Source organism: Dunckerocampus dactyliophorus, chromosome 16 (genome assembly GCF_027744805.1).
Source record: "Dunckerocampus dactyliophorus isolate RoL2022-P2 chromosome 16, RoL_Ddac_1.1, whole genome shotgun sequence".
Taxonomy (NCBI): Eukaryota; Metazoa; Chordata; class Actinopteri; order Syngnathiformes; family Syngnathidae; genus Dunckerocampus; species Dunckerocampus dactyliophorus.
The window spans coordinates 6,182,407-6,204,453 of record NC_072834.1 but is presented as its reverse complement, the minus strand read 5'-3'; the positions used below and the strand labels follow the sequence as shown (position 1 = coordinate 6,204,453).

The 22,047-nt window shown below is 40.8% G+C and overlaps 3 protein-coding genes across 9 annotated transcripts in view; 2 read left to right on the top strand and 1 right to left on the bottom strand.

Annotated features, from left to right (window-relative positions):
* Positions 1-27: 27 nt before the first annotated feature.
* Positions 28-4,401, top strand: LOC129168816 (ras and Rab interactor 1-like). The gene is made up of 7 exons (XM_054754512.1): positions 28-223; positions 358-421; positions 506-709; positions 1,140-1,254; positions 1,334-1,406; positions 1,493-1,584; positions 2,542-4,401. Exons 3-7 carry the CDS (start codon positions 506-508, stop codon positions 3,594-3,596), a joined length of 1,539 nt encoding a protein of 512 aa, XP_054610487.1. The 5' UTR covers positions 28-223; positions 358-421; the 3' UTR covers positions 3,597-4,401.
* Positions 3,745-12,640, bottom strand: dpp3 (dipeptidyl-peptidase 3). Its single transcript, XM_054754499.1, has 19 exons — positions 12,570-12,640; positions 10,849-11,012; positions 10,623-10,767; positions 10,470-10,559; positions 10,122-10,259; positions 9,898-9,972; positions 9,721-9,811; positions 7,512-7,642; positions 7,296-7,426; positions 6,443-6,501; positions 6,173-6,367; positions 5,975-6,087; positions 5,805-5,897; positions 5,654-5,716; positions 5,428-5,552; positions 5,229-5,349; positions 4,844-5,023; positions 4,563-4,725; positions 3,745-4,316 (listed from the first exon to the last, which is right to left on the bottom strand). The coding sequence occupies exons 2-19, from the start codon at positions 10,971-10,973 to the stop codon at positions 4,177-4,179; spliced, it is 2,178 nt and encodes a 725-aa protein (XP_054610474.1). The 5' UTR covers positions 10,974-11,012; positions 12,570-12,640; the 3' UTR covers positions 3,745-4,176.
* Positions 12,641-13,454: 814 nt separating this feature from the next.
* Positions 13,455-22,047, top strand: part of LOC129169223 (rap1 GTPase-activating protein 2-like) — a 28,170-nt gene continuing 19,577 nt past the window's right edge. For 2 of the 7 annotated variants that reach the window (XM_054755425.1, XM_054755423.1), the window contains exons 1-2: positions 13,455-13,691; positions 18,007-18,042. In XM_054755425.1, the coding sequence (XP_054611400.1) occupies positions 13,648-13,691; positions 18,007-18,042 (80 nt within the window). In that variant the 5' untranslated portion in view covers positions 13,455-13,647. Of the gene's footprint in view, positions 13,692-18,006; positions 18,043-20,535; positions 20,787-22,047 lie in introns of those variants that run through there. The other 5 variants (XR_008566392.1, XR_008566391.1, XM_054755422.1 and 2 more) reach the window with 5 other exon arrangements.

The window sequence follows — 22,047 nt, the reverse complement described above, 5'->3', positions numbered from 1 at the left end:
TGAGGTCAGGTGAAAGAGGAGGAGCCACAGACGAAGAAGAAGAACAGGAAAAGAACCGAAGAAGAAGAAGACTTGAACATGAACAGGAGACACGCTTCATAACAAGACAGAAAATAACAATCGAAAGAATTATTACTTTCAATTTTTATTAAGCTGCTGACTGAATTAGGAGCATGTTGTGTTATCCTAAATAGGGGCTAAAAAGAAGGGGAAGCGCAACAAGGTAAAAATGTGTTAAAATTATAGTATAAGTTGTTATAGATGCTGAACGTGATCCATATGCATGCCCTATTCATTGTTTTTGTAAAGGTATGTTTGGATTCTGGTTGTGTGTGTCCCTAACATTTGTTTCCACAGCTCCTCTTACTGCACTTAAAACCAAGTCTGAACTTGCTGACACAGTCCAGGATTTATCACGCAGGTGTGTGCAACTCTTCCTGTTGTGAAAAAAAAACCTGAGCCACTATTCCCACTTGTTTCATGACTATAAATGTGAATTATGTAGATGGAACAGCAAGAGGAGCCTCTGTATGACTTCCCTGAGCCCAGCCAGAAATCAGAGCGCAAGTTCCTAGGCCACCAAAGAGGATGTGGATCCCTGAGGAGCATCAGTGTACTGGACCGGCTCTTGTTGACGGTCCCCGTATGGCTCCAGCTGTCAATCAACCCTGCCACTGCCCTCCACATACTGCAAAGGGAGCCTCCAGGGGTCAGAAATGCATATACAGTATAAGTCATAGAAATGTTGAAACATAAAGTAAAATATGACACATTTTGATGCATGCTTTGAATGAGGAAAAGTAGCGTCATCTTGTGGCCAAATTTAAAAAGTGAAAGTCAGTCTTCCAATTTGAAATCTTAACATAAAGGACTGTATTAGTTTACACTGAGATACATGTGGGATCTAAAATGGCATTTTCAATGGGGCATTTATGGTCGCGAGGAACAAATATGGGAGTTATATTGTGGAGTTGCCATTTTAGGCTAATTTAAGTAGCAGAGATGACAATTCTACTTTTTTTTTTTTAAACAAATTCAACCCATGTTCCTTTAGTGCAGCCACAATGGCTTGAAAGTAAAAAACAGAGCATGTCCCTAGGATTTCTTAAGGGTTAATAATCCGATGTGTTGTTTTGCAGACATTCTTGGTGCGCAAGTCTCGCACGTCCAAGAGAAATGTGCTGTGTGTGCGCCTTGTGGATGAAAGCGTGCCATCCTTTGTGCAGCAGTTTGGTATCAGGGACGAACATTCAAGTAAGAAAGTTAAGAAATAAATGACCATTCCTGTGACCTCACACTTCCAAGTTCTGCCGTTATTTCCGGTCCATCTTAGCTCTGTCTCTTGAGACTTCAGCCATCAGCTTTCCAGATCTCCCAAGACTCATTTCATTCTACTGTGTCAGCAGGTAAAACCCCTTTCTTACTGCAGTCATTTATTGATAAATATTATATCTAATGACATTGTACATTATGATTCACGTCTTTTTATCAGAGATGTATTACCGTTCCCTCTGGAGCTTCCTGAAGCCATCGCTAAAGCAACCTCCCACAAGGAGCTTGAGTCCATCTCGCATATGGGAATAGGTTGGTATCATTTGCATATTTTAACCTAAATGAAATACAATGGTTTTACACATTGAGAAACTGTTACGGTCTCACAGTATACAATATTGTACTTGTACTTACTGGCCAAGGTGAGACCATTACTCACATAGGGGCGGCAATAAGTTCATACCTGAAAAGTCTAGATGGCCAAAGCACCGCCGCTATACAAATCGCGCAGTTAAACAACGTCACATGTTGTCAGAGCATCGTCCCGCTGGACTGAATAGACTTGTGAGACAGCGCCCTCTGCTGGATTCATAGCTGCAGCACTCCCCCCGCCCCCAATCCCGCCATCAAACCACTTTCAAATCTTTCAAAATGAATGTATGGGAAGGACTGGTGATATATGATGATCGTCTAATGAGGCTTCAGCTCACAAGTGTGTTTTGCTTCCTCCTTGGCTTTTTGTGGGTGTTTTTTTAATGTCACCATAAATGGGTACCAGTGATGTGGGGAAAAAAATTGTGATGATAACCATGGAAACGGTAATTACACTAATTGTAGCAAAGCAACTGGGGCGTGAATCGTTAAATAGAACAGTGGTTTTGAAATATGCTGCATTATTATAATTATATGCATCTATGTCCTGGTTGTTCTGTAGAATATGGAGAAAGTCAACATTAATACTATAAGAAGCACATTACATGTCCATTAGCTTTATTATACAGAGGTTAACTGATTTTTACACTTGTATGAAAGTTAAGAATGTTATAATGCCGGTACTGTTTATGTTTGCCACAGTTTGACCCGGTAATTGATTCATTCAATTTCAATTGTTTTTTATTTTAAAATTCTAAATGCAAACAAATGGAGGTCAACGAAACGGATTCTATTGTAGTGATTGATGCATTTTTGTATAATCAACTTTGTTTTCATTGTTGTATAAGCATAAAAAACAATGTTAATGAAATATTATGACTTAATTTAATTTTACAGAATTCTGGAGCTCACACCTGAATGTCCGTGGGCCACGAGAGGCCCTGAAGACCCAGAAGAATGAGGAGAAGACCCCGGACTCTCCCATCTCAGCCCCACCCACTTCCAACTCACAAACAATCCCTGCGTCCCAACTCGATTCCGCCCCGCAGCCTGACTCAGAGCTTAAATCTATTCCTGAATCGGACCCCAATTCCGCCCTGTTCCGCGAGTTCTGCCCAATCGAGACGCGTAGCCCCAGAGAGCTGGACTGCGGCTCGGGCCTGGGTGCTCTCTGCTTCATCAACCCTCTCTTCTTGCAGTCTCACAGCATCCTGTCTAAACGCCGCCTGATGAAACGCAGCTTCAAGGTCCGGGTGTCCACCGAGACAACCACTCTGCTGTCGCCCCCGCTCGCTCCACCACCCCCGCCTCCCTTGATGCCCAAAACTAAAGGAAAATGTAAAGCTTTGAAGCAGACTGGGTCTCAGAACAACAGACAGGACTCCCCAGAGGAGGCCCAGGAACAGGGTCAAACACAAATGGAAGCCACACAACTCCCAACAGTGGCGCACCATCCACCTGACGACACAGACTACATGCAGCCTCCCCCAGCCTTAACATCCCGTTCTCCATCTCTCTCTCCTTATCTAGCACCACCCCTTCCCCCCAAAATATCATCTACCCTTCACAGCCCTTCCGGCACTTCAGCCACCCACTATCAATTTCCATCACTTTCACCCAAGGCTCCTAGTGCTTCAATTTCTCCCTATCAGTCCCCATCTTCTTCCCCTTTCTCTCTGTCACCATTCTTTTCCCCATCCTTGTCTCAGCTGGCAGAGACCACCAAACAAAAAACACCCGATTCCACAGGAATTCCAAAGCAAAGCCTAGAGATGGCATCCAGGGTCGAAATAAATGAGTATGATGAAGTGGAGGGACTACACAAAGAAATGGAAGCAGCTACAGTTGATGACACAGGGAGTTGTAATTCCTCCGGTAGCCGTAGGGAGGCAGCGGAGACGCCACAACAGACCGCAGTACTCCTACCAAGCAATGACACTGCAAACTTTTAACCAACGCAGTAAATTTGTTATTGGAGGCATCAATTATACATGGTGACAGTATTGCACAATAGTTTAATTCGAATAATTGGAATGCGTAAGCTACAATTTGGGCCTTATATGTACAGTATATATGCACACACAAATAAGCAGCAAGCACAAAAGATTTCTATCAAATATTTTATTTTGGAACATATTTTCTGTCTTAAGATGCACAATATTTGAATACTGTCATGTTATTTCTTCCTCTTAAACCAGGTAAAACATGTTTTGACATCCAAAATGAAGAAATGGCAGTATTTTAACTTGCAGAATCATCAACAAAGAGACAAGTTGAATCAATGCATGTGTTTAACTTGTCATGGACAGTACGACCATATCAAAGAACTTTTTTATTCTGTCAGCAAATAGACATTTGTCATCATGAAATGAATGAAATATTAACCATGTGAACTAGCGCTGTGGTTTTGTCTACAGTAGATTTAATAGATCGCACTTTTTGGCTTTGAGTAACATGTGAGTCAGTTAGTTTTATGAGAACTAATCTAAGAGCCACTAAAGTCTAATTGGATCCTCAAGGACGAGACGGCCATCAACACCAACAGGAACAATCTACTCTGCTCAACTCCAAGAGGTCGGCTTCTAGTTTGTCGTCGTCTTGGAAGCGCTCAGTGAAGGACTGAATCAAGCCTGATGCACTGCCTTCGTATTCTACCAGCTCAATGCTCTCCTCTGGGGGACACAAAATAGACATGCAAATTAGATCGATACTTTATTAATCTCCAAGAGAAATTCACATTTCCAGCAGCTTTGCAAAAATGTCATGCTAAAATTAATCACTTAAAAATAAAAACAAGGCAAGATAGGAGAGATAATTAATGTCACCTGCTGTCACCTTTGTGTAGTGAAGGACAATAGCAAGGCCCACGTAAAATGGAGTACTGTTAATGTGTGCCTTCCTTCAAGGTCAGAACCTACCGTTGATCCTGGTGTTGGCTTGGACAAATATCTTACGATCTTCCTTCCTCAGCAGCACTGTCTCACGAAGGCGCAAAAAGTTGTGAGCACCGCTCTCGCTTACGGTGGAGTAGCTGTCATACAGGGCCCTGCCTTTGTCCACATCTGCTGTGGATTTAAATACCTAAAAGCAAAAAAATTGTTCTGAAATTGCTAATCAATTTACATAATCAAAACCATCGCTACTGGACGGCAGTAGATAACTGACGTGTGTCCAGTCAAATCTTGGCTGACAGAAGTACCTGCAGTTTCCGAAGGAATTTGTGGATGGCGTTCTTGCCCACGGTGTGGATCTTGCTCCTGTCTATTGTGATCCTAGCATCGGGCTTGCCATCCGTTCCCGTGACCTCCTCCAGGCCCACCAGGCCCTCCCCGGCTTCCAGCAGCACGCGCAGGATCACGAAACGAGCCTGCATGTGAGCCTGAAATAACAGCATGTGCCATAACATCAGGTGCACCTGCACAATGACTAGATAATGGTATAAAGCATATGCTTATTATTGTGGTTGTAGTTTGCAGTGATTTAAAATTGCACTGTATCATACTAAGTGGTATATCTCATATTTCGTCCTCATGTAGCTAAATAAGGCGCTTGCTAGCAAAAAGGTGTGTTTTATGCCAGGTCACCTGTCTCCAGTTCTTATTCTCAGGTGTGTAAAACTCCAGGCCCAACAGTCCTCCTCGCACCATACTCAGCCAGTTCACATACACCACATCCTCCGCATCCTGGTCCTCATGACCAAAAATACTGCGACACACAGGAGTAAAAACCTAATAATTTAAGACAGCGATATCCAAACGGGCAAATTTACATTAGATGACCTACCTGAGTACTTCCTTGTTGAGACACAAATAGAGCCCGACACACTCCGCTCTGCATTCTTCATAGGAGGAGGCAATAGTGGAGAATTTACTGTCCCAAGTCTCACTGTCCTGGTACCAACTGGAAACCTAAAAATACACACAGTTATAAATCAGGAACAACAGCTCTGCAACTAAACCCAAAATGAAAAATGTGCATTATTTGAGGAGGATGCAGCTTTAAGACGCACTTGCTCGCCTGTTTCTGGGTTAGTGACTTTGTTCTGGTCAAAGTTGAACTGCCCCTTATCATCCTGTGGAGGCATATACACACAGACGTACACACAATTACATATGCATTATACCTGTCAATTAAATTCAAATCCGCCTCGTTTGACTGACCTGGACAAACAACTTGCCGCTGCCGTGGCCCAACAGTTCATGAAGTCCGACCTGCACCTCAAATGATGGACTCTTCCACTTGATGAACAAATCCTTGCATGAGCAGATACACAAAAAGGGAGGAGTGTGTGTAAGACAGGTAGACTGCTCTAATCACAAACGTGTCTCACCTTGTCCTCTTCCTCCAAGAAGGTAAGCTTTTCTTTCTGGGTAGCGTAAGCCACAGCCAGCACATTTCCTAGTGACACATTTTTAAAGCCCTCTGATTGTCTGATGTCATCATCTAGAAATAAAAAAACAAACAACATGCACCGATGAGTGAGATAAGCTAAACCAGTCATCACAAATGTTGACGGTGCCACGCATACAGTTAGGGATGTTGATGCCAGCCGGAATTCCGCTGCCGGCGAAGGTAAGAACGTCGAGGGAGGTGAAGTCCGGCTTAAGAAAAGTGTCCTTCTCAAACTCCCTCGGCCAGGGAAGCTCAGGAAGCAGCACTTCTGCCGAGCTCACCAGTTTGGCAAAACGCTCGCTCATCGCCTTGTTTACGACCGCCACAAAACCTCAAAAGATGACACCACAGGTAAGACTTTATGAAAAGACAATGGCAACAGAAATACTGTTTGGATCAAATCTACCTTCAAACTCTCCTCTGGAGCCAAATGGGTCCCTGTAACTCTCAATAAAGCCAATGTAGCTGAAAAGGGAAAAGGGAGAAACGATTATACACTCCTGATGAAAATTTTAAGGCCAGTTGAAAATTTGCAAGAATTTTCATTTTACACAGTTTGATCTTAAGGGAGTTCCCAGTAGCTCTAGATCTCAAGCCATACTGTTGTGTGCCTTTCAGGGCTCCAGACTAACTTTTTTTACAAGGAGCATAGTGGCCCCTACCTTACAATTTTAGTAGTGCAGGTGAACCAAAGACTGGGCGGATAACTATAGCCTGCTAACTGCTACCAGAGAGACAGTGGAGCCAGGCAAAATGTGCAAACAAAGATGGTAGAATAGTTGAACTTCAATATGAGTCAAATTTGAGCGCTCACACACGCTGGCATCGAAAGGCTTAAGACTGCGACAAGCTATCGTCAATCCATTCTCACGATAATAAAGGACGTCCCTTGTAAAGTTAATATGGGACACATGCTTTTATCTGTTCACACATGCACGAGTAAATGAAAAATTCACTCGCAATGTCTCATATTTTAGTCACAGTCTGGAGCCCTGTGTTTTATTATATCTTTTCAAGGGACAAAACTATAGAAATTAAACTTGGTTACACTTTAGCGTAGTCTTAGAATAGTGCTTTTTGCTATTGTTCGTGTGCCTTTTCAAGAAATAACTTTCTTGCCAGATGCTTTGGCATGTGCAAACAGCCTCATAATTATTTTTTCATGTGGCGTACAGATTTTTTAGTTCTATGGAGACCATTTTAAAAGGTGCAGTTTTTTTTTTGTATTTTCCGGTCCACAGGCATTAAAATTAATTCACCTCTCCACAATTGGTCCCTTGTCTTTGATCCAATAGCGTGAGCCCTCCTTGTGGGCTTCCACAGAACCAAAGGTGAAGCTTTGCCTGTACTCCTCAAGCATCTTTTTCTGGTTCTCATTGGCAGCATGGGCCTACAAATTCAAAGCCAGGAAAATCATAAAATTAGGTCCTCAATGAGGCAACCATGTGAGAATAAAGGAGAACATGCATTCTCACCTGAGCCTTCTTAAGGTAATGGCAGACCCTCCCCATGAGGGGAGCATAGTCCCCCCTTTTTACAGAGAACTCTTTGCCCTCAAAGGTGAAGCATCCACAGCAAGATTCACACTCACCATCCACCGTACAGTCTATGGAGCAATACCCATAGTACGTTACATGCAGGACACACATTAAAGGCTCTTCAGCTCCAAATGACACTTTTTTCAACCTATCAATATAAGAACAACACCAATTATGAGTTAAACTGAATTACAATTATTGTATGTCCTGAAAAGGTGGAGTGGTGTTCATGACTGTCAATCACGGCCGTCTCATGAACACGCACATGCACAAACAGTCTCAGAGGAGGTATCAACAATTAGCAGTGCCTGAGAACTTGCACCCTATTCTGCCTGTACACACTGGGATGCCGAGAAAACCCGTACAAGAGAAAGCAGCCAAGAAATAAAAAAACTAAAACGTAAATCTACATTGTTGGAGCTGCTTTTCAGAGGTGGGGAGACTTCTGAGAATGAAAGGTTTTAAAAACAGATACAATGGTTGCTATTTTCCTGTTGAACTGGTGAGTAAAATCGTACACTTTTCCCAAACACTGCTCTTGTAGCACAACGAATTGTTACTGATGTATATTATGACTAAATAATCCTGTCGTGGATTCCACAAACAAATTAAGTTGTTGCCGTTGTTATGATAGGCTATACATTGTATAACTTTGTGAACAGCTGCTGCTATGAGCAGAGTGTTTGACTGATGTTGTAGTGCGTTTTGGTTGCCCCTTGATCACTTCACCTTTCCCTGCGCGTGTGTGTGTTAGTCAAACATTTTGCTAATACAGCAATCCCCCATTTATTTTGGTTAATTGGCTCCACACCCGATTGCGACACGAAATAGGACTCCTTATTTATAAATTGAACATTTTCATAGTTGGAGCATAAGAAACCCGTTTATGACCTTCTGAATACAGTTTTTAACATTATTATTAGAGCCCTTTAGACACTCATATGGTCACCCCCACACTTGTGACTGGGATTACCCAATATAGTAGATATTAGGGGTGTCACGAGAAGAGATGATACACAAGATTGGGTCTACGAGAGAGATGAGGACAATTTAACATGACTTTTAAGAAAAGTACAATAAAAAAGCCAATATTTTGCAATCTACTAATACAATTTCTACTACGTTACACTCTTCTGCACTCTGTGTATATGCTACCGGCTCCGCCTCTACTCACGGACACAAAGAGACTGTATGAGTGACAAAAGGGCTCACTCAATTCATGCCGTTCTTCTATGAAACAAATAAGGTGCTGAAACCCTCTTCCTGCCTGTTTGGAGGCAAGAGATGAGGAAAACAGACAAGCATGCACATGGCAATATATTGAGGCTGGTAAACTTATCAAGTTCAATTTCATTCATTGTGAGATTCATTCATTAATTTATTATCATCCCAGGCCTTGTGTCCACGCAGTAATTTTTTTGTCAACGAGAAATCTTGTCACGTTTTAATCTCGCGAGACCCTGTGACACGAGATCTTGTGACACCCCTAGTAGATATAATCAAAGTAAATAAGCCACTGAAGATATAACCAAACTCGTGTTTGTGGGTGTTGCAGTAAATGTGTTCCGGATGTGTGGAGGACAGGAAGGGAAATCAGGGGTTCAGAGTTGAGTTTTAGCTTTGCATAAGTTACAGCCGCAACAGTAGCCCGTGATGACTATTATTTTATTATTATTGTGCCTGTTGTGACATAATTCAAACTTGCAATAAAAGCCTGTTACAGCGATCAAGTCTAGCGCTTGTATGTTTCTCAGAACCGTAAAGTGACATTACTGACACCTAGTGACCAGTGTACAATACCACATATCACAATTTGAATGCAATTTTTATGCTTGAACAAGCTTAATTTAGGCAATAAATATGTAAAATTTGCTGTAATATCCATAGTAAAGACTAATAATAGGCTGTATTCAACCACAAAGAGCATATATATTTTTGAAAAACCGTGACAGAGTGAAGCCGCTAAATTCGAACCGCGATGTAGCAAGGGACGACTGTACTTGCAGGTAACATAAGTTAGCCAGTGGTGTTGGACTTATAGTTTTTGGTTAAAACAGTGTAGTTTGGAGAAAAGCAGGGATAGCACCTTTAAATTGTTTTTTATTACAAAGTGAAAAGGTTACTCCTCTTTATCGGCAGTGCTGACCTTTGTCGACAGCTGAGGCCATGCGCACCTCATAACAAGTTTTCTCGCCATTTTCCCTTTTAAAGAGCCGGGTGTTGTAGGCCGACAGTTTCTGAAGGCAAACAGAAGTGAGATTGAGATTTCATACAGTGATTTCTTAATTTTCTGAGCTTTTCACACAGAACCCTTCAGGCTTACCTTTGAGTCCAGGAATTTCTGCGCCAGCTCAGCATCTTCTAGACAGCAGTTTCCTGAGAAGTATGTGGTGATTCCCTGAAAACAAAGTAGAGTGTGACAACTTCACAAGTTTATGCAACATGAGTCTGGATAACTCAATCCTGTCCTGAGGGCAGTGTGAACATCACTTTCATCAAAAAAAAAATCTACAATGTGCAGCCTTTTGAAGGCTAACATGCTCCCACCTTGTCGCCAAGCCCCAGTTGTTTCTGTTTGTCCTTCAGGGAATCAATGAGACACGAGCAACTATCCCAAAGAGCCTCCATCTCAGCAGGCTCATCCTGAAACGCCTGGCTGGCCCTCACCAGAGCATCCAACTTGTCCTGAGCAGACACGGCAAAGAAAGATGCAAATAAATTGATCATGTATAATAATAATAATAATAATTATTATTATTATTATTATTATTATTATTATTATTATTATTGTAGTGTATCACACAATAGAAAGAGCATATTAGTAAGCACAGACAATGGTTAAGGACAGTAAAAAGTAACGTATACATTTATAGAATACACAAAAAATCTTCAGACCTTTGGTAGATTTGGGACAAACTTAGTGTCTCCAAAGGATTTGTAGTTTCCCATGTTGGCGTAGAAACCTGCTGCATACACCAAGAAGGCCTGATGAACAAGAAACAAAGCTCATGAAGCACAACAAAAACTGTGTGATAAAAGATGGCGTACCTGGTACTGCTCCGAGGTGAGCCCAACTGCTCTCGCCACATGTTCCAGCTGCGCTGGGGTCTGCTTCCGGAAGATCCTCTGCAGCAAAACAAAGATGGCGGGCGACTCCGGGGATGTTTGCAGGAGGACTGCCAGGCCTCCATACCTTAAAAGACAGGAAAGGGGATTGTAGTTTAGTGCATTTACATAATCTCTCAATGCATGCGGTCTACGTTTGATGACGTACCAGGACGCACGTGACAGGTAGTGAGCATACATCTTCTCCTGAGGGGAGAGCAAGTGAAAGGCCTCGGTGCAGCCAAGAGAGGAGATGCCAATGTCATTTGGTAGGTAGTATTGAGAGTCCACCATCTTTAAATTTGAGGCGTTCACTGGTAAAGAGGAATTAAACTGTGGGAGGATGTGGGGTTTGGAAAATGAGAGATTAGACATAATTTTTATACTTGTGTTCTTTATTCATTTACACTATGATGACTGATGTCCTTCACTGTTCATTCTATGCAACTTTTATTAGGTGTTTACAGCCCTAATTCTGCACGATGGCGGGTTAATCTTGAACTAAGCAACCCAAGTGACCAGGTGACACAGTCCAAAAGAAGTAGGTACAGTCCAATCCCCGCACTTTATGTGCGTGTCTGTAGAGGGAGAGTATGGGGGGAGTGCCCCAAAAATAAGGCTTTAACCGCTGGTTGCCTGGATTTGTATACCTCGGCGACTGGTTTATAACGTTAAACTTTCCCGTTGGTTTCTGATTTCTATGGAAACTTTAATCACAATGATCGCCAGTGGACACAGAAAGTGAAGCTCAAGTTCAAACTCTTTCAAATGGAAGGATCACAACTAGGGATGCTCCGATCAATCGGACACCGATAGCTATCGGACGATTTCCGTGAAAAAGCATGTGATCAGAATATGCCGATAAATGCCTTTCAACGCCGATCACCTCCAGCTCAGACTATTGCAGCGTACATTCCCGACCACCCCCCACCTCCCCTCAATTACCTATTTTTTGGGGGGGCCCCGACAGTTAGGGGACTTTGGAATAGTCCTAACTTTTCCCCCTTATACAGCACCCCTGACAAATAGTGCTCATCATAAATAACTTGAAACATTTACACTTAATCTATGTGATCGGTATCGGAATCAGCAGCATCAAACCCCGATGGGAGATTCCCTAATCACAACATCAGACTAAAAAAAAAACAACAACAAAAAAGACAGGTAGGCTGGTTACTTATTTATCAGCGCTCATGTGAAATTTTGCCCAAATTTGACGACACAAAATACAACTTTTTAACTCGGAATAAAATATCAAATGAATTAACCAATTAATTGTGGAGATGTGTCGTCAACGAGGCCCGAGATGAATATGAGTTGACTCAACTTTTAACTCTCCACGTTACAAGGCAACAACGAGTTAGCAACGGCTCGATGGGTCAATATGCAGACACGTAACCCGGAAACGGAAGTCAAACCCTTGATGAATGTCTCTAACTGTTGTGCGTCACCACAATGGTAAATATTTCAAGTCAATTAAAGACAATTAAGATTAAAAAAGGTCCTAATACTTTCCATATTCTGAAATCTACTAATGTTCAAAACTTCATTCAGTTCGGATAACAAGGCAATAAAGATAAGAGTTTTGCGTTGTTGAATCACTCTAAATTAATGATTGTTCTCGATCACAGCTTTTGTCTTCAGTCAATGATAAAACAACAGAGAGGACAGCGTGATATCTCCCGACAAGTTGGGATAGATTACAGGCATGTCACATCTCAAAATTTTGTAACACGAGCATTCAAAGCGGTTATATTTTGGGCTTTCCACGACTTCTACTAGCACAAACTTAAGTCACCACCTGTACTTCTTTAAATCCGAAACTCCATTCAACGTTTAATTTACTCCTATTATGAATCGATATAATAATCGACAGCAACAGCGTGTTACCTTGGTAAGCACGACAGCAACGGCTCACGTCAAACTGCAGTCTCATGCTCTACACTTCCTGGGTATATTTCACACAACCCCGCTTCGCAACCAATCACAGCTTGGGCCTTGTGATGGACAATACGTTTAACCAATCACGAAGTGGCTGTAGGGACTTCTGTTACGTCTCATAGCAGACGTGAGAAAATTATTTTAGCATCATTAAACAGACATACACAGCCATATTGGATGGGTTTTAATATTCATAAAAGCGATAATATCGCAATACAATGTGGATTTATGCTAGAATTAATTAAAGACGTCATGGGTGAAAAAAAATCTACATAAATGTCGATATTCAGTTACTAGACGTTTTCCAATAGACGTGCTCTAAATAATTTCATTTATGTGTGTGCGTGTGTGTGAGGTGGCGGGAGGGGCTTTGCGGGGATACACGTGTTTCATTGTTTAATTTAAATTTTCTTAACCTAAGTACGCAATACCAAACCATTATTACAGACTACCGCCACCTGCTGATGTGGAGGAGAACATGTTGAAACCTGCTCAATGAAGAGGCCTTCAATAAATTTTACATTACATTAATAATATCAGTAATAAATATTAACTACATGTGCCTTTTACCGTACATCTACATTCTGGATAATGAGAAAAACAATTCTTGTCTACATTAGTTGCAGGGACACTGGAACCATTGTTACATAAAAGTGACTTATGTATTTGTCTCCCATTTTATCCCATGAAAAGTTTTCACAGCATCTTTGCTACGGTTTCTGCTTCGTCAGGGCGGGTCGGGAGAGAGAGAGGAAATGCTTCCACTTGTCTCTTTGTGTCTCTCGTTCTCCCTTCATCCCTCCTCCCTTCCCATCTCCCCCTCCTAGCTGCGTGCAGTGAATTGAAGTGAAAGAAAGAAACATTAACAGAGGGAGGAGACTCTGCGGGAGGGGAAAGGAGGTGGCGAAAGCGTGTAAAGGACGGCGTCTCGCATGGTATTTATAGCCGGCGGGATGTGGAGATAGGAGGAGAGGAGAGAGGGAGCACCCAGACACAATAAAGAAGAAAAAGAGGACAAAGAGAGACGATGCTGAGGAGGAAGAGAAGTGTGTCGTTCGGTGGCTTTGGGTGGTGAGTTGAGCATTTTTGGCCTTTTGTTGACAGCAGGGTTGTTCACTTGACAGCCTCACACACTCTCTGTCAGGGTGTTCGAGTTCATTTCCAGTTGTGTCGCAATGACATCACAACGACATCACAACATCATCATGGTAACATCTGCTTTTGGGATGGGTACGCCTCACATGCAGCCCTAAAACAGTGACTGTGGTATTAGATATGACATTTTTCCTGTAACCTTTAGGGTTTCCTAAAGTTAGTTAGGACCCAAAATGTGTCTCGGGTCGTTTTAAAAAAAAAATAGTTACAGTATGTAGTAGTTGAAACATTTTACCCATAGTTAATAATGGAAATGAAAATAATCTGTTGCAGCGTCAAACGGAATTTTCGTCGGGATCAATATAGATAGATAGATAAGGTAATCTAATTAATATTGTAAAGAAATTCAGTGTTTTGTTTCTTTTGAATTTTTAAAAATGTATTGATTTATTTATTTTAATGTTATTTTTGTACCTACCTATCAATCCATCTAGCTACAGCATGCACATTGTTGGCATCATAAAACCAGCAGCCTAAGCAGGGAAGCCTCTTCCCGGCTACTTCATCCAGCTCTTCCCAGCAGATCCCGAGGCGTTCCCAGGTCAGTTGAGAGACGTAGTTTCTCCAATGTGTCCTGGGTCTTCTGGTCTACTGGGTCTGACTGGATGCCCAAGCCACCTCATCTGGGTCTTCTCAATGTGGAGGAGCAGCGGGTCTACTCTGAGTTTCTCCCGGATGACAGTGCTTCTCACCTTATCTCTAAGGGAGAGCCCAGCCACCCTACGGAGAAAACTCATTTCGGCCGATTGTACCCCGCAATCTCGTCCTTTCGATCACTACTCAAAGCTCATGACCATAGGTGTAATGGTGAAAACAACAAAACAATACCTTAAGGTCACGTGATGCAACTTGAACGTTGTGGCAATGGCCTGTTCCAGCGTGGCAGAATACCATTTCACACAGGTGATGTCCTGCCTCTGTTATGGCTCTGATACTACCTCCAAAGCTTCCATGTTGGTGCAGTTCATACAGAACTGCTACACGGGTGGGAAAAAAAGGTGGAAAAATGCCAGGTTTTACTGGCAGGGTAAAATGGGCTTTATGCTGCCTCCGAAGGCAGACAATTACTGGGCTGATTTCGTCCCCCGATTCCGAGTTGGTGGGTTTTATAAAGAACAGAGACGTGGAGAAATAGGTGGAAAAATGGCAGCTTTTCCAGGCAGTGTGAAGCTAAACTAATCTCAGTAATGATATCTTTGTCACCTCTAGCAACAAGTTATCAAACAATTAACGGAGGCGTAACTGTTTTGCTGCTAATGGTTGTTGCGGCTGCGTCGTGGGTGATTTTGTATTTTCAGCAATAAATGGAACAAACAGTAATTTACAGCTTTGGAGAAATAATTGGTGTTTTACCAAATTGACGAGACAGCTTCAAACAAGTGATGCTCAAGGGGAAAAAAAGCTGCTGTAGTTAATAAGCAACATGCAGAGTTGTAGGGATTCAGAGTTACTGCACCAATACAAAGTCCTGCTTTCTGTTGACTGCAGAAGGTTGTTTAAATGGTAACTCAGAATGTTACTATAGTATATACTGTATTGTGTTATTCTTTTCTGCTGCCTGTGCCCTATATTAAAAGTTTTATGGAAATCTATTTGGTCTTTTTTGTGTAGTGCTTTTAAATAACAAACTCATTTGGATCTGCTTCAAATGCAAAACCAACCCTCTCCTCCATATATATAGATATATATGTATAATGTTACTCATTGGAAATGTTTATTTTAAATTTACGGGGGATGTTTGTAATGTTTATTTTTTTTATTGAAACAATTATTTGCATTTTTGGTCACATCCCAGTTTTCTTAAATCACAAAATGTGGCGATAGATGCTTTTCATTAGGCAGCAACAATAATATGCTGTTTTGTTTCACCACTAATGGATCACGGTAGCAGCTATCTGCGACTGTCACTTGACGACATCTCAGAGAGAACAATGTAGAAAAAACTAGAGTGGTGGAACTGTTACACAAGCCTTCTAAACAGCCCTCCTTGCCTTCTGTACCTCCCTATTTCCTTGTATACTTCTTTACCTTATCTCTTCCATGCCATATGTTCCCTCCCTATGTGATTTCTCCCTGTTCCCTCTCACTGTATCTTCATTCCTCCGTTGTCCACATCGGAGCAGAGCTAATAGAGTTGCATTATTGAATAATGCAGGAGCAGCTTCAGGGAAACAGATGAACTAGTCCATGTACAAACAATCTACCCACACCCCCATTGGCTCCACTGGTTGTTTGATTTAATCTCTCTGTGATAATGTAATACTTGCAAAAAATTGGGGCTTTTACTCTAGTACACTATGAGGTACACTTTTGCAATGTAATGAGATCCAGTACAAGAAGTGTGCAAATTATTATGATTGTATCAAACTGAGGTTAGAGTATATTGCCCCTCTCATGGAGCTAAATAAACCAAACTGCATCTTCTGCGTGTGTCAATGTCAAACTAAAGTGTTAATGTTTACAGCTGAGTTAAATATCCAACACTGAAGATGTGTTGTGAAACATTATTTCCATTTGACACATGCAAGGAACCTACAAAGTCAGACGCTCCAAAAGTGGGAGAATTTTTGAAGTTCAACCATGATATTCTGTAAAAATATGCCACTTCAGACAAACAAACAAAGCAAAACTTCATCTCAGTGGGTGTTTAAAGGGTTATGTTAGAGGCAAAGTGTGATGATAACCACAGAACCAGAAATACACAATTAATATAAGAATAACCAAGCAGGTGCTAACCTAAATAGCATGTAGCTGTAAGAATCAGGGTTAAATACTAGACCTTAAACACTAAACCAGGGCGGCATGCTTACGAATAGCCTATATTTAGTATCTGTTGCTCTCTATTATTTTACTTTCTATTAGTTTTATTTAGTTTTCACTTTTTACACTTGTGCGACAGTTAAAAACAAATTAAAATGTTACTTAAAACACTGCCTGTTTGACCCTGGAACTGATGTACAGTGGTGTGAAAAAGTGTTTGCCCCTTTCCTGATTTCTTTTATTTTGTTTGTCACACTTCAAGATAATCAAGTTAATTTAACATTAGTCAATGACACAACTGAACACAAAATGTGAAAAGTGATTGCTCCTTAAACCTAACAACTGGTTGGGACACCCTTAGCAGCAACAACTGTAGTCCAGCGTTTGCGATAGTTTGCAATGAGTTTCTTACAGCGCTGTGGAGGAGTTTTGGCCCATTCGTCTTTGCAGAATTGTTGTCATTCAGCCACATTGGCGGGTTTTCCAGCATGAACCGCCTTTTTAAGGTCATGCCACAGCATCTCAATAGGATTTATGTCAGGTCTTCGACGAGGCCACCCAAAGTCTTCATTTTGTTTTTCTTCAGCCATTCAGAGGTGGACTTGCTGGTGTGTTTTGGATCATTGTCCTGCTGCAGAGCCCAAGTTGGTTTCAGGTCGAGGTCACAAACAGGTGGCCGGACATTCTCCTTCAGGATTTTTTGCAACATAATTCATGGTTCCATTTATCACAGCAAGTCTTCAGCAAGTCCTGAAGCAGCAAAACAGCCCCAGACCATCACACTACCACCACCATATTTTACTGTTGGAATGATGTTCTTTTTCTGAAATGCGGTGTGACTTTTACGCCAGATGTAATGGTGCATATACAGTATAAGCTATACAATAACAATATAACAGTTTTACCAGACAGATGCTAAAGTCAACTTTAATCACAGTCCAGCAATATTTATTGCCAGAAAACCACTTTAAGTGATGAGTATTTTTTTTTACATTAACAATAACATTTGTCTACAGGTTTCCCCCAGTCTAAATAATTGTATTAGATTTCTTGTGACAGTCACAGAAAACAATAATTTGACATCGCCCTGGGCTATTATTTTGTCACTTTATTTAAAGAAAACGATGAAAATGAACCTCAGCGTAACTGCAGTAGAAGAAACCAAAACAGATATTTATAAAAATGATTTCCTGCTCGTGTTGTTTTATTGGCATTTTTAGCCTCCAGTTCTGTTTATGATTTAATATGGAGGGGAGGTGACAGGGGGTGCAGCACTTTAACAAATAGTGCTTTTATTGCTTTACACCTCCGCAGTCGCACCTCTCCTCCACTCTGGCTGCTAAGGTTAATCGAGTATGTGGATGTTAATATGTCCTTCACACCTCCAACTTGTCTTGATGCACTTCCATCCCTTCATCCCTGAGTGTGTGAGTGCAATTTACCTTAACTACATGTCTTTTTCTCCCCGCAGGATTGACAAGTCTTCCGTCAGTGCCCTGAGAGCTCGGTGAGTGACGCAACTCAAACCTCCATGTTATGTAACAAAAAAATAATATTTTATGGTTATTACGAATGTAAAATACCATTATGTAAGTTTGAGTGGGAAAAGTGTTTTTTTTCTGTCCTAATTCACTGGGAGAAAATGGCCATTTGCATTAGATCCCTGCCTTTTCGACCGTTCGGCATTCGCTACTTCGCATGTTTGCAGATTTCTTTTTTTTTTTTTAACTTTAAATAATTGATTTTTTATGGTAGCAATAAATGCAGCAGAGGGGGAGCTGTCAATCAATATTTTCCAGCAAGAAGATGCTTGGACAAGACGTGATGTTGTGTAACTGCATGTTTTTTTTAGTACAACCCAGCGTACTGTATGCCTGTAATTGTTTTTTAATGTGTAAAACTGAATTTTCAACAATCAGTTAGGCCCTAGACGGACCAAATCAATAGGAACCAAACACAAACAGTTTGTGATTTGCTGCGCAACAAATCAGAAAAAGGTAAAAATGTCAATCACCGTTTTGCGTAAAACACAAAGATAATAGGTCTTCTTTCATGGAAAATACAGTATTCACCTTTGAGAGGCTGAAATCAGAGGATATTTGCATTTTAAAATAAAAAACGATGAATCGAATATCAAAATAGTTGTCGATTAACTGGATAATCGATGACTCGTTAATTGTTGCGGCTCTGTTTGAAACGTAACCCTTTTGAATAGGGATCTACTGTAGCTCAGCATCACTTGTTCCTTTATCCTTAAAGACTAAAGTTGCACTTGTTTTTTTTCATGAAATAATTGTCTTGGGTAATGTTTTGTTCTTGGTCAAAAAAATCTAAATATTTGTTTGTCCTTAATGGACAAGTATCTAATGCCAACTGATTGTTTTAATTCATAATTTTTCAACTGTTTCGATGAAAGGAACAAGATATTTTTTTTTTTATAAGAAACAAACATATTCCATTCTTACACTTAATTCACTTTGGGCATGAAAAAAACATTGCAAACCATCACTTGAATGTGGAACTTTCTTGTTTGGGGCATTTTGTAAATTTCCTGACACACCTTTTTCGGTCATATTATGAATGATACTTCAAGAACCAGTTTTTCTTCTTGGTTTCACACGTTAAATTTCTGCATCTTGATGTATTTGTTGCATCAACCATCTTAATCATGAAAATTCTAGTAGTAGAAATTAATGTCCACCACAGAGGATGCTGAAGAAATCTGTACATGCTCCCATAAATTCAATAAAAATGTAATATTCATTCATTAACACAAGAAAAATACACTATGTGCGGGTCACGCCCAGCCACAGTACTCCCAACACAGGACTGTCGTGAATATAATATTTATATAAATATAATAATTAAGGATAAAGATCATATTGTAACATCTACCCAGATGTTGTAAGGATGACGAGGAGGTAGTCAATCAACAGCCTATTTTGGCAACTGTCAGCCGAACCACACCAAAACAACATCAGCAAACGCAACTGTCCTGTCTGCACGCGGCCATCCTCCTACCCGCACCCACGCACACACGTCACGTTCAAAGACGGTCGGAAATCACAAACACTACACATGACTAGCAGGTCGCTGCATTACCTTTGAGCATTTTAAAGGATCTACTCCTATGAAAGCAACAATAATGACTAAGCAGCGTTGTGGTCTTGCTATTGAGATGGAAATGTTGCTAGTGTTTTAGCTTCTTTTTATTACTTTATTACTGCTCCATTTAAGTCTTGTATTTGGCGTTTTATTACTGTATTTTAAGACCTTCATGTGTTGTGTGTACAATGTGAGTGACTTAGGAGTTCATTTAGCAAAAATGTAGTTATCGGAGCCAACTTAGACCAAAACTTGACTTACATCACAGTCTGGGAATGGAACTTGTACATAACTGGAGTACCACCTGTTTATTACCTGAACTAAAAGAGTAAGTTTGGGTAATTTTCTATATATAAATAAAATTACCTGAACTTACTCTTTGTTGTGAGTTGCAAAGTTTGGTAATGTAATCCATACATATTCATCCATCCATTTATCTTCTATGCCGCTTATCCTCACGAGGGTTGACGCTGCTGGCATGCTGGAGCCTGTCCCAACTGGCTGCGGGCTAGAGGCCGGGTACACCCTGGACCGGTCGCCAGCCAATCACAGCCTAAACATATTCTCTTTCTAAAATCTATATCCATACGAAAGCTAATGCTGGATTCATTGAGTTACTATTTATTGTGTGAAGATTTTGCATAATGGTTGTTATTAAATACCAAACGGGAAATGGTCTTCTGCATGCTTTTAACTGCATGGACGTTAGAGAGCTAGCGTCCTCTGTGGTTAAATATGGTACTACAGCACCATGGTGCTCTAATGAGATAGAACCAATACGTGCGGAAAAAATGCTGCAGGGAAGAGATGAGGAAGAGATGAAAGTAAAAAAAAAAATCAGGCAGCTTTTTGGTCACCTTCACACATGCATGATCCTCGTGATTCATTGTCACACCCACTGTAGGATTTTGGTGTGATAACAGTAAAAAAAAAATGTTTTTTCAATACAATACAGACTACTGACACCAACTGGTATGGAAACACATGTCATATTGTTTTTATATCAAATGTAAACAGTCACTTAGAGTAAGCAATAGAGAGAGAAAGAGAGCGAATGGGTGGTGGGGGTGGGAGAGAGTCGCTGCATCTCATCAGAGAGGGATGCTCAGTTACCGACGGCAACAGAACAATGCTGCATGATCACTGGTGAGTCTGGCATTAGTCTCCATATCCCATCTGTGTGTGTTATTTCGTGACAGAAATGGTTATCCTTGTTCAACATTAACAAGAAATGTGCACGTTTTTAATGTCACCTGTGTGAGTGATGAGTAAGTGTTTAATTGAGTGAGTACAAGTCAGTCACAAATGCAAATGACATTCTTATCCAGCGAGCAAAACATTGCATTGTTAGGTAAAACTTGTGTGTGTTCTCGCATTGCTTTCTTTGTGCAACACAACCCAATATCACTTTTATTGTGAGGGCATTTTGGCAAGAGAAATACTAGGCTGAGCTCCCGTTACCCTATTTGACTGTCTGTGTGTGTGTACTGAAGCTAAAGAGTAGACCGCCTGTTTGTCTAGAAACAGAAACAAGCAGCGTGTCTTCCCTCTGCTCCTTCTGCTGCTGCTGTCATTGTTGTTATTTGTTGTTTTCTTCTTCATGTGGTTATTTACTCAAATAAAAAAAATATCACCCAATGAAAGCAATGACCATCCCTAAAAATAGCCACCAAAGAACAGACAGCATGTCTGCAGAGGATGGATGCCCTTGCAGGTGGGGCAGATTTACAACGTGTTTGTGCGTGCGCGCGCGAGTGTGTGTGTGTGTGTAAATGGCTGTGTTCCAAAAGTGACATAAGTATGTGCGCATGTGTGTGTGCACGTGCGATGATGTGCATATTTGATGAAGAAAAAGCATCAAAATGAACAAAAATATTAAACATGACCATGAAATAAAACACAACACTTCTTGCTGTTAAAATCATTCTGCAAAAACTGAAAATTATTAATCTAAAATCAAGGTCAATACCAAAATCAATACTTATTTTTCACTCTCAAGGTTGCAAAAACACTTAAAACAATTACAATGGAATTTTGTCCAGTAAAATATGTTTGATTTTAGTACATATTACTGACGATAAGAAAAATAGTCGAACATAGTGCCAGGTAAGATAAAGTATCTTGTTAGTCTTGTCCTTGGTTTCTGTTGTTACAGCTTGCTTAGATTTCAGTTTTTGAAATCTGGGATAATATTGACATTGGACAGCTCATGATTGACCAAATTTTTGATTTTCTCCTTGGACCCAAGGGAAAAAATATCTTTCGATATCATTTTTTTGTAATTTCCTGCCTCTCTGGAGCTAAAATAACAACTCATTCAAATTTTGAATTTTATGAACATCTTTTAATTTCAACATTTTACAGCATGTTCACATTAGTTATGGTATTCCTCTCGCCTCTTTGCCCG